This window comes from Hyla sarda, chromosome 10 (genome assembly GCF_029499605.1).
Source record: "Hyla sarda isolate aHylSar1 chromosome 10, aHylSar1.hap1, whole genome shotgun sequence".
Classification (NCBI taxonomy): Eukaryota; Metazoa; Chordata; class Amphibia; order Anura; family Hylidae; genus Hyla; species Hyla sarda.
In genome coordinates this window covers 12,487,343-12,504,877 of record NC_079198.1, presented here as the reverse complement: position 1 = coordinate 12,504,877, position 17,535 = coordinate 12,487,343, and the positions used below count along the sequence as shown (strand labels likewise).

The following is a 17,535-nucleotide window of genomic DNA, read 5'->3' as shown; positions in this document are numbered from 1 at the left end:
TTTTTTTTTTTTTCTTGTCCACAGTGCTCCCTGCTGACACCTCTGTCCGTATCAGGAACTGTCCAGAGCAGGAGAAAATCCCCATTGCAAACCTATGCTGCTCTGGACAGTTCCTGATACGGGCATTAGGTGTCAGCAGAGAGCACTGTAGACAAGACAAAGAAAAGAATTTCCTCTGTAACATACAGCTGCTAAAAAGTACTGGAAGGGTAAAGATTTTTTAATAGAAGTAATTTACAAATCTGTTTAACTTTCTGGCAACAATTGATAAAAGAAAAAAAAAAAATGTTTTCCACCGGAGTACCCCTTTAAAGTTCTTATAGTTGTATCTATAGATCATCTCAAAATATTTAACAGTCTCATAAGCCCCATCCCATTGCACGATAAACAAAGACGAACAAATATCAAATCTAGATTTTTTTTTTTAGAAAGTGAAACTTTAAAACGTAACTTGGTTCCATTTGCAGCCCATTATACGGTATATTAGCCTTCTAATATTTGTGAGTTCTAACCTTCTTTACTACAAGTGGTTGCTTTACATTCATGGTATGTACAACGTGTAGGAACGGAAGTCGAGATCCATCCATTATCTCATTTAGTATGTTTGCAAATCTCTTTTAAATATCAAGTGCACATAAAGGTTCTCCACTTCTTCTAATGTCCGCAGACTAAGGCTTTACTTTCGCTCCACCTTGGCTTCCCCATTCATCAAGGTCCCATCTTGGTCCCACTTTTTCAACCGTGACCTTGACTTAAAATTTTCATTAGAAGTCTCCGACTTGACTATACCTATTTAACGAAGGCCCCACCTTGGCGCCACCGATTTACTTTTAAACCCACCTTGGCTCCACCTCCTGAACCAAGGCCCCGCCTTGGCTTCAAATCTCAAACCGGTCTCAGCCTTTGCCCCAACTTCTCTATTAAGGCTTATTTTAGCTCCACCTTATCTTGCCAATTCATTAACTAAACTTTTCAGTTCGAAGAAAGAAATGGATGCACTCACCCAGGGGTCTTGCCAGATGAAATCTTTATTCAATAATCCATATAGCGGTACAGCGGGTAGACGCAGAGGAGCAGCCTCGCAGCGACAGACTGTTTCCTGCGCCCTGGGCGCAGGAAACAGTCTGTCGCTGCGAGGCTGCTCCTCTACGTCTACCCGCTGTACCGTTATATGGATTATTGAATAAAGATTTCATCTGGCAAGACCCCTGGGTGAGTACATCCATTTCTTTCTTCGAACTGTATGCTTCAAGTTGCCTATTTTGGAGTGCACCCCCGTGGCAGCCCCACAAGTGTTTTTTGCCGGTGTCTCATTTCCCGGACGGTGCTCATTTTGGATTGCAGTGCCGGTTTCGATCTCTTTTAGCCGAACTTTGTCGTTGACAATAATCCTATTTTCTACAAATCTATTGTAGACAATAATAATCTCCCATTTTAAAAATGATATATGCTCCATTTTTAGATGGACGTAAAAGCTTATGATCTGTGCAACATAAATTGTCCGTGTAGGCCACCAGTCAGCCTAATCTCTTTGAAGACATCATCAGTAGTTTCGAAGTCAAGTCAACTAATCTAGTAGTAACCAGCCCTGTGGTGGCTCTAAGCAGCCGAAATTTATTTTCCCCTTGATCCTTCGAACAATGAAGGAGCGGGCAATTATTGGAAGACAATTATTCAGTGGTAAAGAAAGCAACAGAGGAATCCATTCGCTTCAAGTGGGCCGTCCAGTCATCCCAGGTTGTCCATGTCAGTGGGACAACTGCGGAGACTCTATGGCTGTCAATATTAAACGACTAATTTCATCCAGTTTTTTGTCCAGTTGATCAATCCTCTTCTCCAGGACTTGGTGCGAGGAGCTAAAGTTGTAGTCAAGGTCGGTCATGATCATCTGCATCTGAAGAACATAAGACGTCATTGAAGGGACACCCGGAAAGTTTGACCAAAGAGACGTCATCCCCCAATAGTCACAATATAGTAATTATTGCACCCAACTTTTTCTACTTACTTTGCAAATGTCAACCATGGAATTGACCTGATCCTTCAGATTTTTGTGTTTTATCCTTCTGCGGCGGAATCTGCATAAATAAATATATGGGTTAGAAAAATTTCATCTAAGGGTCGCCGTGTCACGGTGGATAGTAAAACTGATTCACTTTAATTTCTATTGAGCAATCCTTGCTTCTGTTTATAGGGGTTATCAACTGGGTAAAAAAAACTAACATGGTGTTGGGTGGGAGAAAATTAGAAAAACAACTTACCTGCCGGCTCAGCCAATCAATGACCGCAATGGTGTCCCTTCTCAACCAGTGGTTGGCCAACTCGGCAGGGCCTGCATCAGGGGCTTGTCTCAGAAGCAGCAAGAAGAGAGAAGACTGGGGGACCATGGCTGGGTAAGTATAGGTTTTCTTTTCTATTTCAACCATGTCCTAGAATCATAGAATCTCTCTCTCTCTCTCTCTTTCGCTCTCTCTCTCTCCCCCTCTCTCTCTTTCGCTCTCTCTCTTTCTCTCTCTCTTTCTCTCTCGCTTTCTCTCTCTTTCTCTCTCGCTCTCTCTTTTTCTCTCTTTCGCTCTCTCTTTCTCTCTCTCTCTCTTTCTCTCTCTCTCTCTCTTTCGCTTTCTCTCTCTCTCTCTTTCGCTCTCTCTCTCTTTCTCTCTCTCTTTCGCTTTCTCTCTCTCTTTCGCTCTCTCTCTCTTTCGCTCTCTCTCGCTCTCTCTTTCGCTCTCTCTCGCTCTCTCTTTCGCTCTCTCTTTCGCTCTCTCTCTCTCTTTCGCTCTCTCTCTCTTTCGCTCTCTCTCTCTCACTCTCTCTCTCTTTCACTCTCTCTCTCTTTCGCTCTCTCTCTCTCTTTCGCTCTCTCTCTCTCTTTCGCTCTCTCTCTCTTTCGCTCTCTCTCTCGCTCTCTCTCTCTTTCGCTCTCTCTCTCTTTCGCTCTCTCTCTCTTTCACTCTCTCTCTCTTTCACTCTCTCTCTCTCTCTCTTTCACTCTCTTTCGCTCTCTCTCTCTCTTTCACTCTCTCTCTCTCTCTCTCTCTTTCGCTCTCTCTTTCGCTCTCTCTCTCTTTCGCTCTCTCTCTCTTTCACTCTCTCTCTCTCTCTTTCACTCTCTTTCGCTCTTTCTCTCTCTTTCGCGCTCTCTCTCTCTCTTTCGCGCTCTCTCTCTTTCGCTCTCTTTCGCTCTCTCTCTCTCTTTCACTCTCTCTTTCGCTCTCTCTCTCTCACTCTCTTTCGCTCTCTCTCTCTCACTCTCTTTCGCTCTCTCTCTTTCGCTCTCTCTCTCTTTCGCTCTCTCTCTCTCTCACTCTCTTTCGCTCTCTCTCTTTCGCTCTCTCTCTCTTTCGCTCTCTCTCTCTTTCTCTTCTTTTTCTCTTCTCTCCTTTTTCTCTCTTGAAGGGGAAGGATTTCCCACCGTAACGGATAGGATACTTACTAGATGACCACGTGGCAGAAAAGTTTGCCAAATAAGTACTAACATGGCTGACAGCTACTTTTTCCCCTAAAAGTCTCATATTAAAAGGGGTTCTCCCACAAAGATAAATAGGACTAAACTGATGTTTTATGTGAAATTAAACATATTTTAAGTGTAGAATCATTTTTGAAAATGTACTGTTTGAGATACATATACTTACTAATCGCCCATGAGTCTGCTAGGTTGTGTTTTGTTTCCCTTGGTTACGACCATCTTAGGACATCCATTGATCTGCCCGTACTGAATAGACTGCCACCGTCATGGTGAGATTTAATAGGATACATTTTGCTTCTTTAAACGGGTACTCAAGTGGAAAGACATTTTTTTTTTAATCAACTGGTGCCAAAAAGTTAAACAGATTTGTAAATTACTTATATTTAAAAACCTTAACCCTTCCAGTACTTATCAGCTGTTGTATGCTCTGTTTTATGCTTGTAAATTACTTCTATTTAAAATTCTTAATCCTTCCAGTACTTTCCAGCTGCTGTATGCTCCACAGAAAGTTGTGTAGTTCTTTCCTGTCTGTCCTCAGTGCTCTCTGCTGACACCTCTGTCGGTTTCAGGAACTGTCCAGAGCAGGAACAAATCCCCATAGCAAACCTCTCCTGCTCTGGACAGTTCCTGACACGGACAGAGGTGTCAGCAGAGAGCACTGTGGTCAGACAGAAAAGAACTACACAACTTTCTGTGGAGCATACAGCAGCTGGAAAGTACTGAAAGGATTAAGAATTTTAAATAGAAGTAATTAACAAATCTGTAACTTTCTGTCACCAGTTGATTTTAAAAAAAAAATGTTTTCCCCACCGGAGTACCCCTTTAAATAGGGATAAGGGCATATGGGATAAATAGCTGATTGGTGGGGTCTAAATGCTGGGACCTCCAGAACAGAGGTCAATTGTCCCCCTAATGAATGAAGTGGCAGCACCCAGGCTCAACCACACCCATAACCATTGGGGGTCCCAGTAGTCAAACCTCAACCAATCAGTTATCCCCTATTCTGTGAATGTGCAAAATGTATCCTGTCATTTCTCAATAGGATGGGGGCATCAGATGTTTGTGAGGTTGGACTTACATATGAATGGCCCCAAGCAGCTCCCGCTGGTATAGCTGGATTTTGGCCATATCTCCCCGCTTAGTGTGTTTATGAAGTAGCCAGGCCTCTCCCAGTACATTGGCCGCTGCACATTTGATCTAAAATGATAAAATAAACACAAACAAAACGCATGGTAAGAAGCAAAAAACATAAAAAACCACCTCAAATAATAACAATTACATCCTTCCTCCATGCTTTTCCAGATAGTACGATAACCATGATGTTTTTGCTTTTACTTTCTAATATAATGGTATTAGCTATAGTGCAGAGACCTTCAATTTCCGCTGTGCCCTGTCACGTGTAAGCTGAGATGTCACGTCACAGGCACTTAAAGTGTACCCGTCAGATCCAACAAAAACATTTTTTTAATATATCACTCAGTACCTAATCCTGACCATGTACATCTAATTTTTATGTGTTTAGCACCTTTATTTATTTTTTTATTACACTTTTAATTTAGCTCACTAGTCTGAATTCCTCTCAAAGGGAGGGGGCGTGGCCTCACTGTGCAGGTCTCCGCCCCCTCCCTCAGTATGCTGTCTGCTCACATCTCCCCTAGCATTAGCAAAACTACAACTCCCAGCTTGTCCTCACTGACAGTAGCGGGACACAAGCTGACAGTGGAAGGATTATTCCTCCAGCTCTGAGCCCTGTGCTCACAGCTGTCAATCAAGGAAGTGTGTCCATGACATAGGTGATGATGCATGGACACAGCAGGACTAGTATGTGTCCAAGCAAGCAGGGGGGACAGTTTGACTGACTTTTTCAGTATGAAATACTGAAAATTTTCTAATAAAAGCAATTGCAAAACCTATTGGTTATACATGCTTTACAACATATCAAAAGTTTTTGTATCTGAGAGTGCCCATTTAAAGCAGTCAGCTTTGTTCCTCCTTGCCTACTGTCAGCACAGGACAAGATCAGCGATGTGAAGGGGAGAGCTTGTATTACTGCTCTTTAGCTTTATGACTCATTATATAAGGCAGCAGGAAGCCGTTTTCAGTCACGGTGGCTTCTGTCAGAACAGGCTTCTTGCTGCCTAAATCTAATAAGCAGTAATACCAGCTTCCCCTTCACCTCACTGGCCTCGTTCCATGCTGTCCAGAATGGAGGGGGAGGAGGGATGGAGCAGACTTCTTTCAGAACCTGTGATGTGACGCCTCAGCTTACATTGGAAAGAGCACAGCTGATATAGAGGATCTCTGCACTACGGCTGAAAAAAATATTAGTAAGTTACTTCATTATACTTTTTGACACAAAACGCAAGTCGTTTCTTTTGCCAGACAATCCCTTTAACCACTAACCCCACCTAGACCTTCAGGGTTATTAACCCATATACCACCACAGACCACAACAGATATGACTATCCATTGCTCCTTGAGACCACCAGAGACCCTCGTTGCTCCTTGAGACCACCAGAGATACTGGGAATTCCACTGAGCCACTCTAGACTACCAGGAGCATGACTGCATACTATCACTAAACCCTGAACCAACCCAAAGGCTGAGGTGGCGCATACATAGGAGGAAGAGAATTTAGCTGTCTTTATTATGGGAACTTTTAAAGAGGTACTCCAGCAAAAAAAAAAAAAGTAGCATTAAATGCCAGGGCTGCCACAATTAAAAAAATAAACCTTTACATCCCCTCGGTGCCGCTGGTATTGCTTTCCTCCAGCGTGGTCTTCTTTCTGGTGACTGGGCCCCATACATCACATTGCTGCCCAGCCTATCACCCGCTGCCGCGGCAGCCCTGCGATTAGCTGAACTGCAGTGTTAACATTTTGCAGGGACCTGCACAGACATTTTGGGGGGGGGGCAGGGGCTCAAGTAGAAAAAAAGGGCACTTCTCATTATTAAAAAAAAAAAAAAAGTTTGTAAAAACACAACAATCTTGAGATAAGGGACCTCCGGCAGTCATGTCAGCTGAATGGGACCCGCTTCACCCCACAGAGGTCCCAATCAGTGAGGGCATCATGGGGCAGATGCATTAAAGGGGTACTCTGGCCCCAAGACATTTTATCCCCTATCCAAAGGATAGGGGATAAAATGTCTGATCGTGGGGGTCCTGCCGCTGGGGACCCCCACAATCTAGCATGCAGCACCCACCTGTAAGTACTGCCGGAAGCGCTGGAGGTTCTCGGTCTTTTGCCTCCCGACCACAGGGCCGGAGTATTGTGACGTCACGACTCCTCCCCCATGTGACATCACGCCCCGCCCCCTCAATGCAAGTCTATGGGAGGGGGCGTGACTGCCGCCCCCTCCCATAGACTTGCATTGAGGGGGCGGGGCGTGATGTCACATGGGGGAGGAGTCGTGGTCGTAACGCTTCACACTCTGCGGAGAGCAAAGGTGGGTGCTGCATGCTGGATTGCAGGGGACCCCCGCGATCAGATATCTTATCCCCTATCCTTTGGATAGGGGATAAGATGTCTTGGGGCCGGAGTACCCCTCTAAAAAAAACATTTCACCGGAGTACCCCTTTAACGTAGTGTATCCAGTCACTTAATTTTATTTAGGGGCGGATTGGTCTGTAAAGTTTTTGTTTACAGGGTTTTTCAAAGATTAAATCTGGACGTTCCATCTGGTAGATAATCGTGCCCCTGGTTCTCTCCATTGTGAATCTGCCACAACGCGATACATAAATGTCTCCTTTCCTGAATGGAAATCTTAATTGTTTCCTGTGAGGAAGCTGAAGTCTTCTGACCCGACTATAATAAGAAACTGAAGGTCACGCCCTCCATGTCACCTCCCAGCATTGTGTGACTCTGAATGGCACCTTGGAGACCTTGGCAGATTTGGAGATGGATAAAAAGCCTCCATTGCCTGTATTAATAGAATGGCTGGACCGTTATCAGAAGGTCACAATGTATACGGCTGCTCTGGGCCCCTTCGGTGGCGTAACTCCCGTTTCCTTAACTACACCAGGCGACGCTTGGCATGTATTTTGTGGATAGTTTGACATGCCCACACTACTGACCGGCACAACAACATAACTGGCAGGGTAGGTGCCAAGGAACATACGTACAGTGTTTTGTTTTTTTCGTTAATTATGGGTATTCTTTCTCGTTGTGTTGGGCATAGATGTGAAAACAGGCAAGTTAAAGGGGCACTCTATGGTACTGTCGATCTGGGCACTCAGTGGGACAATATCTGTATACATACTGTTTGATGCATTGCTCTGGGTACTGTATGGCATTATTGTTTTTCGCATTATTTTTTTTAGCGGGGGTATTACGTGGTACTATTTATTTGGAACCATGAAAGGCACAACTGGTCTTGAGAAATCCAGATGAAAGTTGGGTAGGCCAGACACAATTAAAGGGGTACTCTGCCCCTAGACATCTTATCCCCTATCCAAAGCAGGGCTCAAGTCCTGCAGGAACGAATAGGAACTGCTTTTTCCACAGCAGAAACACCGTTCCCATTAGCAGGAGTCCTGCAGGACCAACCCTTGAGTGGAAATCTTGGGTGAGTTCCCACTTTTTTTTTTTTTCTCAGGACTGAACCCCTGATCCAAAGGAGAGGGGATAAGATGTCTGATTGCGGGGGTCCCGCCTCTGGGGACCCCCGCAATCTCCCTGCTGCATTCGGCGTTCGCTTAGAGCGTCGGGTGCAGCGCTGGAGGCTCGTGACGCCACGCCCCCTCAATGCAAGTCTACATTTCGTTCAGAACGCTCGGAGCTGGAGGCCGTGATCATGACATCACAGCCACACCCCCTCGTGATGTCACGCCCCGCCCCTCCATTTGTGTCTATGGGAGGGGGCATGTCGGCCGACATGCCCCCTCCCATAGACATGAATGGAGGGGCAGGGCGTGACATAAAGACCACTGCCGTAGAAACCCAACGTTTGTTTAGAACGCCGTGGACTGTGGGAGATTGCGGGGGCCCGAGCGATCAGACATCTTTTTCCCTATCCTTTGGATAGATGATAATATGTCTAGCAGCGGTGTACCGGTGTACTGGTATAAATTTGGGGTGTGGATTATTTATTGTGAGGGCGTAGTTTGTGTAGTTTTTTGCTGTATTTCGCATGGTACCTAATCATAGCATCCCTGTAAATGTTTTTAACAGTGGTTGTGTCACAGGATACCGCCACTTACTGTAAGATCTCCCTTCCTATGGTACAGTATGGCTTTATTTACAACGCAGGTAGAAATGTGGTCAAGAACCTGCTGGCAGATGAGTTCACTATTGTGTTCAGTAAGGTTGTTCTCAGGCTGATGGCTCCCGCTGGTCCCAGCACCGGATCTACATTGTTTTCTGAGCCTACCACGTACAATCCACGCTCACTATGTTGTGCCAACTGTTGCTATGATGGCTGAACTCATGCCCAAAAAGCAGAATTTAAGAATAAATGACTTAAAGGGTCATTTATTCCCATAGACTTGCATTGAGGGGGCGTGGCCATGACATCGCGAGCCTCCGACGCTGCACCCGACGCTCTAAACGAACATTGGGTGCAGCAGGGAGATTGCGGGGGTCCCCAGCGGTGGGATAAGATGTCTAAGAGCGGAGTTTTTGTTTAAAGGGCTACTCCACTGTCCAGCGTTCAGAAGTAAATGTTCCAAATGCTGTTTTCGTGCTGCTGGGATCGGTCACTCCCCTAGTGCCGTCACGGCCATGCCCCCTCAAAAAAGTCTATGGGAGGGGGCATGACGACAGCGCTGCCCAGTGGAGTACCCCCTTTAACAGGGGGTTGGGTCGAGACGCACAATGACTCAAACTCTGTTAAATCCCTCAAAAAAGACAGCTTGCTCCCCTTTAAAAACACAAAATGCCACAGTTGGCCGTATTCCAAAGAGTGTTTGTTCGTAAACGGGTCTGCCAACACCAGTTCTGGAAACTGTTTGTGGGAGGAGCCAGACAAAACTTGTCGAACGGCTAAAGGAGCTGTAGCAGGGAATCCGGGGAAGGAAGATGTTTCAACATCCGGTAAGAACAAACTATTTCCTATAAGTGGCGTCAGAGATTTAGCCAGATGTGTCCGGCAAACTGCCCGCAAAGATTGTTTATATTATACAAAAATAGTTTTAGCGCTCATCATATGGATGACCTTTCTCTTCCAATTCACCGGCTACCGGCATGGAAGGGGAGGATAAACCGCACAGCCGAAGCTGAGCTGAGTGACGGCAACAAGCCTTGTTTCGCGGTTTTCACGCTTCCTCTGGCCTCACTGTTAGATTCTCCTGGAAGTCTTTTACAGGAAATCCAGGATCACTATCCGGAAGGAGGATTAGTCCGCCAAATTTTTTCGAAGTGCAAAAAATAATGAAAACGTGTAAAAAATAGTTAAAAACAATATGATACATATGTAGTAATCGTAAAAATACGGTCAGCACGTTTCTGTCGTTTAGACCCAGGATCCCGAGCGCTTCGGTGCGCAGAATACACTGACTCAATGTACGTTCCCGTTCCAGGCTTTCAGCTGTCACTCTCTCCAGACCAAAAAAGGTGAGTTTATTTCCATCGCTATTATGCGTTTCTTTCATGTGCTGTATAAGCCTTGCTGGTCCTAACCCCGTTATTAGGGAGCGTTTGTGCTCCCTAAAACAGGAAAAGAGGTGCCTTTTGGTTGATCCAATATAGTAGAATTTATATGGGCAAAGGATGGTATATATTCCCTACTCTGACCTGCAACATATAAAGTCCTTCACCATGACATCTGTGCTTCCCAATTTCAGATATGCTCCTTTTATCGACTAGGGACAGTGGATGCATTTTCCGCATCTAAAATTCCCTTTCAGCTCATTTTCTTTGAGCCAGTTATTAGAAGCTTTTTTACTGGAGCGAAATGTAGAAGTTACTAGGATATTTTTTAGACTTTCACTGCGTCTAAAAGCTATCAAGGGTTTTCTCGAAGTCATTTCTTGTAGAACCGGATCCCTTTCCAGGATGTACCAATTATTCGGTATGGCTTTCTTGATGGTATCTGACATAGAGTTGTACTGGAATGTAAAGACAAACCTTTTGTTTTTATCGTCTTTATTCTCTTTTTTATGTTTAAACACTAACTCTTCCCGAGTAATGTTCTCGGTTTTTAGTAGTGCTTCATTCAAAAGCTCTTCTGGATATCCTCCGATAGACAAACGTTCCTTTAGTTCAAGGGCCCGTGTTTCAAAATCATTTCTGTTGCTGTTAATCTTTTTTAGTCTGAGGAGTTGGCTGTAGGGTACTGCTTTTTTAGTATGATGTGGATGATTACTGGAAAAATGTAAATATGAATTTGTTGCTGATTTTTTCCGAAAGCCTTTTGTGGTAAGATGGGTGACTTGATTTATTCTACATCTAAAAATTTGATGTGATGTTCTGAAAAATTGCTGGTGATCAATATACTCATTTAATTTTGATTATTTAGATATAGGAGAAATTTGTTAAATTGTTCTTTACTTTCGTTCCAGGCAATAAATACGTCGTCCACGAACCTTGCATACGTTTTAATGTGAAGTAAAAATGGATTGGAGGAATTTTAACTCATTTTCTGTTCTATTGCAGCAAGGAACAGATTGGCGAATGTGCACACCACTGGCGTGCCCGTCGCTGTACCAGACTTTTGTGTGTACCATTTGTCATCAAAGACAAAGCAATTGTTAGTTAAAATGGATTGTGGATTATGCGCACTGATGCGCTCTGGAGCCTGGGTCTAAACGACAGAAACGAGCTGACTGTATTTTTATGATTACTACATATGTATCATATTTTTTTAACAGAGACTATTTTTGACATGTTTTCATAATTTTTTGCACTTTGAAAAAATTTGTCAGACTAATCCTCCTTCTGCATAGTCATCCTGGATTTCCTGTAAAAGACTTCTGGGAGAATCCAACAGTGAGGCCAGAGGAAGCGGAAAGACCGCAAAACAAGGCTTGTTGCCGTCACTGGCTTCGGCTGTGCGGTTTATCCTCCCCTTCCATGCCGGTAGCTGGGGAATTGTAAAAGAAAGGTCATCCATATGGTGAGTGCTAAAACAATTTTTTCTATTTTTATACATTTTGGATACTGTTCATTCTAGTTTTATGCACCCCATGACCTCCACCCTGTTTGCCTATTTTTCCCGAAGGGCAGAATTACACATATGATACCCTTAGCAGTGGTGCCACCCCCACTTTCCTCTTGCCTAAAAGTATTGTTTATATTATATATTTTTTAAACATTCTTTGACTTTTGTCCGCCCCCTTTTTAAGTCCGCCTAGGGGACTTGTACAAGCAAACATTCGATTATGCATTGAATTGATTTATGTGTGATCTGCTCGTATGGACTGTGAGAGCATATCTGTCACAGAAGGAGTCGATCCTTCCCACTATATAGTTCTTATCAGCTGCTGTTATGATCCACAAGAAGTTCTTTTCTTTTTGAATTTCCTTTCTGTCTGACCACAGTGCTCTCTGCTGACACCCCTGTCCATTTTAGGAACTGCCCAGAGTAGAAGCAAATCCCCTTAGAAAACCTATCCTGCTCTGGACAGTTCCTAAAATGGTCAGAGGTGTCAGCAGAGAGCACTGTGGTCAGGCATAAAGGAAATTCAAAAAGAAAAGAACTTCCTGTGGATCATGACAGCAGCTGATAAGTACTGGAAGGATTAAGATTTTTTTTAATAGAAGTAATTTACAAATCTTTTTAACTTTCTGGCACCGTTTGATAAAAAAAAAAAAAAAAAAAAAAAAAAAGTTTTCCAGGGGAGTACCCCTTTAACTCCTTTTTAAGAAGAAATCAATAGTAACAATTAGAGATGAGCGAACTTACAGTAAATTCGATTCGTCACGAACTTCTCGGCTCGGCAGTTGATGACCTTTCCTGTATAAATTAGTTCAGCTTTCCGGTGCTCCGGTGGGCTGGAAAAGGTGGATACAGTCCTAGGAGACTCTTTCCTAGGAATGTATCCACCTTTTCCAGCCCACCGGAGCACCGGAAAGCTGAACTAATTTATGCAGGAAAAGTCATCAACTGCCGAGCTGAGAAGTTCGTGACGAATCGAATTTACTGTAAGTTCGCTCATCTCTAGTAACAATTTCCATTAAGATTTTGCCACATATTAAAACTAAATCCATAAGATATTTGGATTCAACGATTATTATTAAAAAAAGAAAATGATTTGCAAAGCGTTAGCATCATCCCATTAACACAGACAGTTCCCATCTACCTGTCTGACTCCTAATCATTCCTATGGGATAAATTAGGACGGGGGGGGGGGCGGAATCGCTAATGCATCTCAGATTATGGAGAGGAAGACAATTTCCTGGAAGAGAAGTTTATTGCTAAAGAATATTATGTGACCAACAGAAGCCGAAAGACGAGACAGACACTATATCCAGAGAAGCTGCGGATCAAATGTAGGAAGAAGTCAAATCAAAATGCCATATTTTTAGGATAACTAAATATAACAGTGAGAGGGCTTTCAAGAAGATTGTACATAGATAATCTGCAAATTACTTCCTAGAAATCAAGAATTTTATATTCTGTAAGGTGGGTAATATAATAGTTCCCACGGTAAAGTTATGTTGACATGGGACCAAAATTCTGCGGTTTTACGGTATTAAAGGGGTACTACCGTGGAAAACTTTTTTTTTTTTTTATAAATCAACTGGTGCCAGAAAATTAAACAGATTTGTAAATCACTTCTATTAAAAAATCTTAATCCTTCCAGTACTTTTTAGGGGCTGTATACTAAAGAGAAATCCAAAAAAGAAATGCATTTCCTGTGATGTCCTGACCCCAGTGCTCTCTGCTGACCTCTGCTGTCCATTTTAGGAACTGGAGAAAATCCCCATAGCAAACATATGCTTTTCTGGACAGTTCCTAAAATGGACAGCAGAGGTCAGCAGAGAGCACTGGGGTCAGGACATCACAGGAAATTTCTTTTTTGGATTTCTCTTTAGTATACAGCCCATAAAAAGTACTGGAAGGATTAAGATTTTTTAATAGAAGTGATTTACAAATCTGTTTAACTTTCTGGCACCAGTTGATTTATAAAAAAAAATAAAAATAAAAGTTTTCCACAGTAGTACCCCTTTAATGGAATAGTAGAAAGGAGTAACTCACTTGGAGTGAAGATCCCTCAGCACTTCCAGACACATCAGTAGATGTAAAACACCAGCTTTTATGTTAATTTCTTAAAAAAACATCAGGGTACCAAATCATGTTAAAAACATGGGTCGACGCGTTTCAGCTGTGTAGCCTTTCTCAAGGTCAGCAGACCTTGAGAAATACGAGAGACAAAGAATAAAAGGTGCCGGCAACTCACCGCCGCTTCTCGATCTTCTTTAATGTAGCAAAATACTCACATACATGTAACTGACGGGGAGGGACATATAGCGGGGGGGGGAGGGTAAGCGGTAGGCAACAGCAGCCGTTGTTTCGCAGGGGTTACGTGCTTCGTCTGGCCTTCAAAGGCCAGACGAAGCACGTAACCCGTGCGAAACAACGGCTGCTGATAAGTACTGGAAGGATTAAAGGGGAACTCCAGGGGAAAACGTTTTTTTTTTTATATCAACTGGTGTCAGAAAGTTAAACAGATTTGTAAATTACTTCTATTAAAAAATCTTAATCCTTCCAGTACTTATTAGCTGCTGAATACTACAGAGGAAATTATTTTCTTTTTGGAACACAGAGCTCTCTGCTGACATCATGACCACAGTGCTCTCTGCTGACATCTCTGTCCATTTTAAGAACTGTCCAGAGTAGGAGAAAAAAAGGGGGGGGGGGTCCCAGCGGCAGGACTCCAGCTATTAGACATCTTATTCCCTATCCTTTGGATAGGGGATAAGATGTGTTTGGCCAGAATACCCCTTTAAAATCTGTACCACAGGTCAATTTTCATGCTAAGTCCACAGAGCACATTAATTTGTTTAAACCTTGTCCACTTTGCTGGTGCCTTACTAAACTGCAACATTTCCAACCAGATAATCTGCAGAGTATCCATTTCAAGTAGACATACCCTTAAAGGGGTACTCCGCTGCTCAGCCTTTGGAACACACTGTTCAGAACGCTTTAGCTGGCGCCGGGAGCTTGTGAGATCATAGCCCCGCCCCCTCATGATGTCACGCCCTGCCCCCTCAATGCAAGTTTATGGGAGGGGGCGTGTTGCTTCAAGCTGTGTTCCTCCTGCAGCCTTGTCAATCAGCCATCTCGTGTCCATGACCCTTGGACACCCTCATGCTGCTGTGGGACTCATCAGTGTCCCAAGAGGTATGGGGACCCCTAGTGGTGGGATTTTCAAAGGCAGTTTTCTTTAATAAACTGAAGTGTATCATGTGTATGATCATAACCCCATAATGTATCACTTACCTGTTTCATATATCGTATATCCATCATGAAGTTATGTACATGCTTCTCTGCTTTCGTAAATTCCAGTTTTTGCGCAGCTACAGCAACGATTAAAGCCGTACAAGCAACCCCCTGAAAGAGATGCACAAGGTGAGACCCTTCTACAGCTTCAGTGAATCCATTATGTATTCTCAATGGGCCTTTAAGGGGTACTCCACCCCTAGACATCATATCCTCTATCCAAAGGATAGGGGATAAGATGTCTGATCAGGGGGGACCCCTGCGATCTCCCTGCTGCACCCGGCGTTCGTTTAGAACATTGGGTGCAGCGCCAGAGGCTTATGACGTCACGGCCGCGCCCCGCTCATGACATCACGACCATGCCCCCTCAATGCAAGTCTATGGGAGGGGGCGTCACGCCCCCTCCCATAGACTTGCATTGAGGGGGCATGGCCATGACATCATGAGCGGGGCGTGACCGTGATGTCAATAGGCTCCGCCCCGCATCGCCAGTCATCCGGCACGGAGCAAAGTTCACTGTGGTTGTATGGGGTGCCGCAGCTGAGATCGCAGGGGTCCTCAGTGATCAGACTTCTTATCCCCTATACAAAGGATAAGGGGATAAGATGTCTAGGGTTGGAGTTCCCTTTTAAGGTGATAGGCAATTGTGATTGGGAATTGCTTGAATAAGATAGGAATAAAGCAAATGTGTCAGGAGTATATCCAATGGGTTTCATCCCGCTTTCTTAGAAACAGATATAAGTCTTATATTTAGATAATGTAAATGGTGCCAAATGGGAATACGAAGTAAAACTTAATTCCAGTGAAGATATAGGATAATATCAAAAACAAGATGGCTTCTATTTTATCCCAACCCAATTCTACTGTGTTCTACCATTTCCCTGTTCTCTCAGATCCTGAGTCTTGGTCTTACCATAACTCCAGTGAAAAGGCACACCATCTTCCCACAAACAGTATCAGGCACCATATCCCCATATCCAATGGTTAAGAAGGTGATGGGAATCAGCCACATAGCACTGGCCAGATTACCTGCCCTTTGGTAGTCTCTGAGAAAACAAATATATATATATATATATATACTATTACCTCCTACGGATAAGAATAAAATTACTGTAGTACTACCCCATGTACAAGAATATAACTACTATAATACTGCCCCCTATATACAAGAATATAACTACTATAATACTATGTACAAGACTATAACTACAATAATACTTCCTCCTATATACAAGAATATAACTACTATAATACTATGTACAAGAATATAACTACAATAATACTTCCTCCTATATACAAGAATATAACTACTATAATACTGCTCCTATATACAAGAATATAACTACTATAATACTGCCCCCTATATACAAGAATATATCTACTATAATACTGCTCCTATATACAAGAATATAACTACTATAATACTGTTCCTATATCCAAGAATATAACTACAATAATACTGCTCCTATATACAAGAATATAACTACTATAATACTGCTCCTATATACAAGAATATAACTACTATAATACTGCTCCTATATACAAGAATATATCTACTATAATACTGCCTCCTATATACAAGAATATAACTACTATAATACTGCTCCTATATACAAGAATATAACTACTATAATACTGCTCCTATATACAAGAATATAACTACTATAATACTGCTCCTATATACAAGCATATAACTACTATAACACTGCTCCTATATACAAGAATATAATTACTATAATACTGCTCCTATATACAAGAATATAACTACTATAACACTGCTCCTATATACAAGAATATAACTACTATAATACTGCTCCTATATACAAGAATATAACTACTATAATACTGCCTCCTATATACAAGAATATAACTACTATAATACTGCTCCTATATACAAGAATATAACTACTATAATACTGCTCCTATATACAAGAATATAACTACAATAATACTGCTCCTATATACAAGAATATAACTACTATAATACTGCTCCTATATACAAGAATATAACTACTATAATACTGCTCCTATATACAAGAATATATCTACTATAATACTGCCTCCTATATACAAGAATATAACTACTATAATACTGCTCCTATATACAAGAATATAACTACTATAATACTGCTCCTATATACAAGAATATAACTACTATAATACTGCTCCTATATACAAGCATATAACTACTATAACACTGCTCCTATATACAAGAATATAATTACTATAATACTGCTCCTATATACAAGAATATAACTACTATAACACTGCTCCTATATACAAGAATATAACTACTATAATACTGCTCCTATATACAAGAATATAACTACTATAATGCTGCCTCCTATATACAAGAATATAACTACTATAATACTGCTCCTATATACAAGAATATAACTACTATAATACTGCTCCTATATACAAGAATATAACTACTATAATACTGCTCCTATATACAAGAATATAACTACTATAATACTGCTCCTATATACAAGAATATATCTACTATAATACTGCCTCCTATATACAAGAATATAACTACTATAATACTGCTCCTATATACAAGAATATAACTACTATAATACTGCTCCTATATACAAGAATATAACTACTATAATACTGCTCCTATATACAAGCATATAACTACTATAACACTGCTCCTATATACAAGAATATAATTACTATAATAC

General features: G+C 42.2%; 1 protein-coding gene across 1 annotated transcript in view; it reads right to left on the bottom strand.

Annotated features, from left to right (window-relative positions):
* Positions 1-1,240: 1,240 nt before the first annotated feature.
* The window catches only part of KCNN4 (potassium calcium-activated channel subfamily N member 4), an 81,190-nt gene continuing 64,895 nt past the window's right edge, over positions 1,241-17,535 (bottom strand). The window contains exons 4-8 of the mRNA XM_056542551.1: positions 15,759-15,891; positions 14,846-14,956; positions 4,542-4,660; positions 2,006-2,075; positions 1,241-1,894 (exon numbers count right to left, since the gene is read on the bottom strand). Of these exons, the coding sequence (XP_056398526.1) occupies positions 1,748-1,894; positions 2,006-2,075; positions 4,542-4,660; positions 14,846-14,956; positions 15,759-15,891 (580 nt within the window). The 3' untranslated portion in view covers positions 1,241-1,747. The remainder of the gene's footprint in view (positions 1,895-2,005; positions 2,076-4,541; positions 4,661-14,845; positions 14,957-15,758; positions 15,892-17,535) is intronic.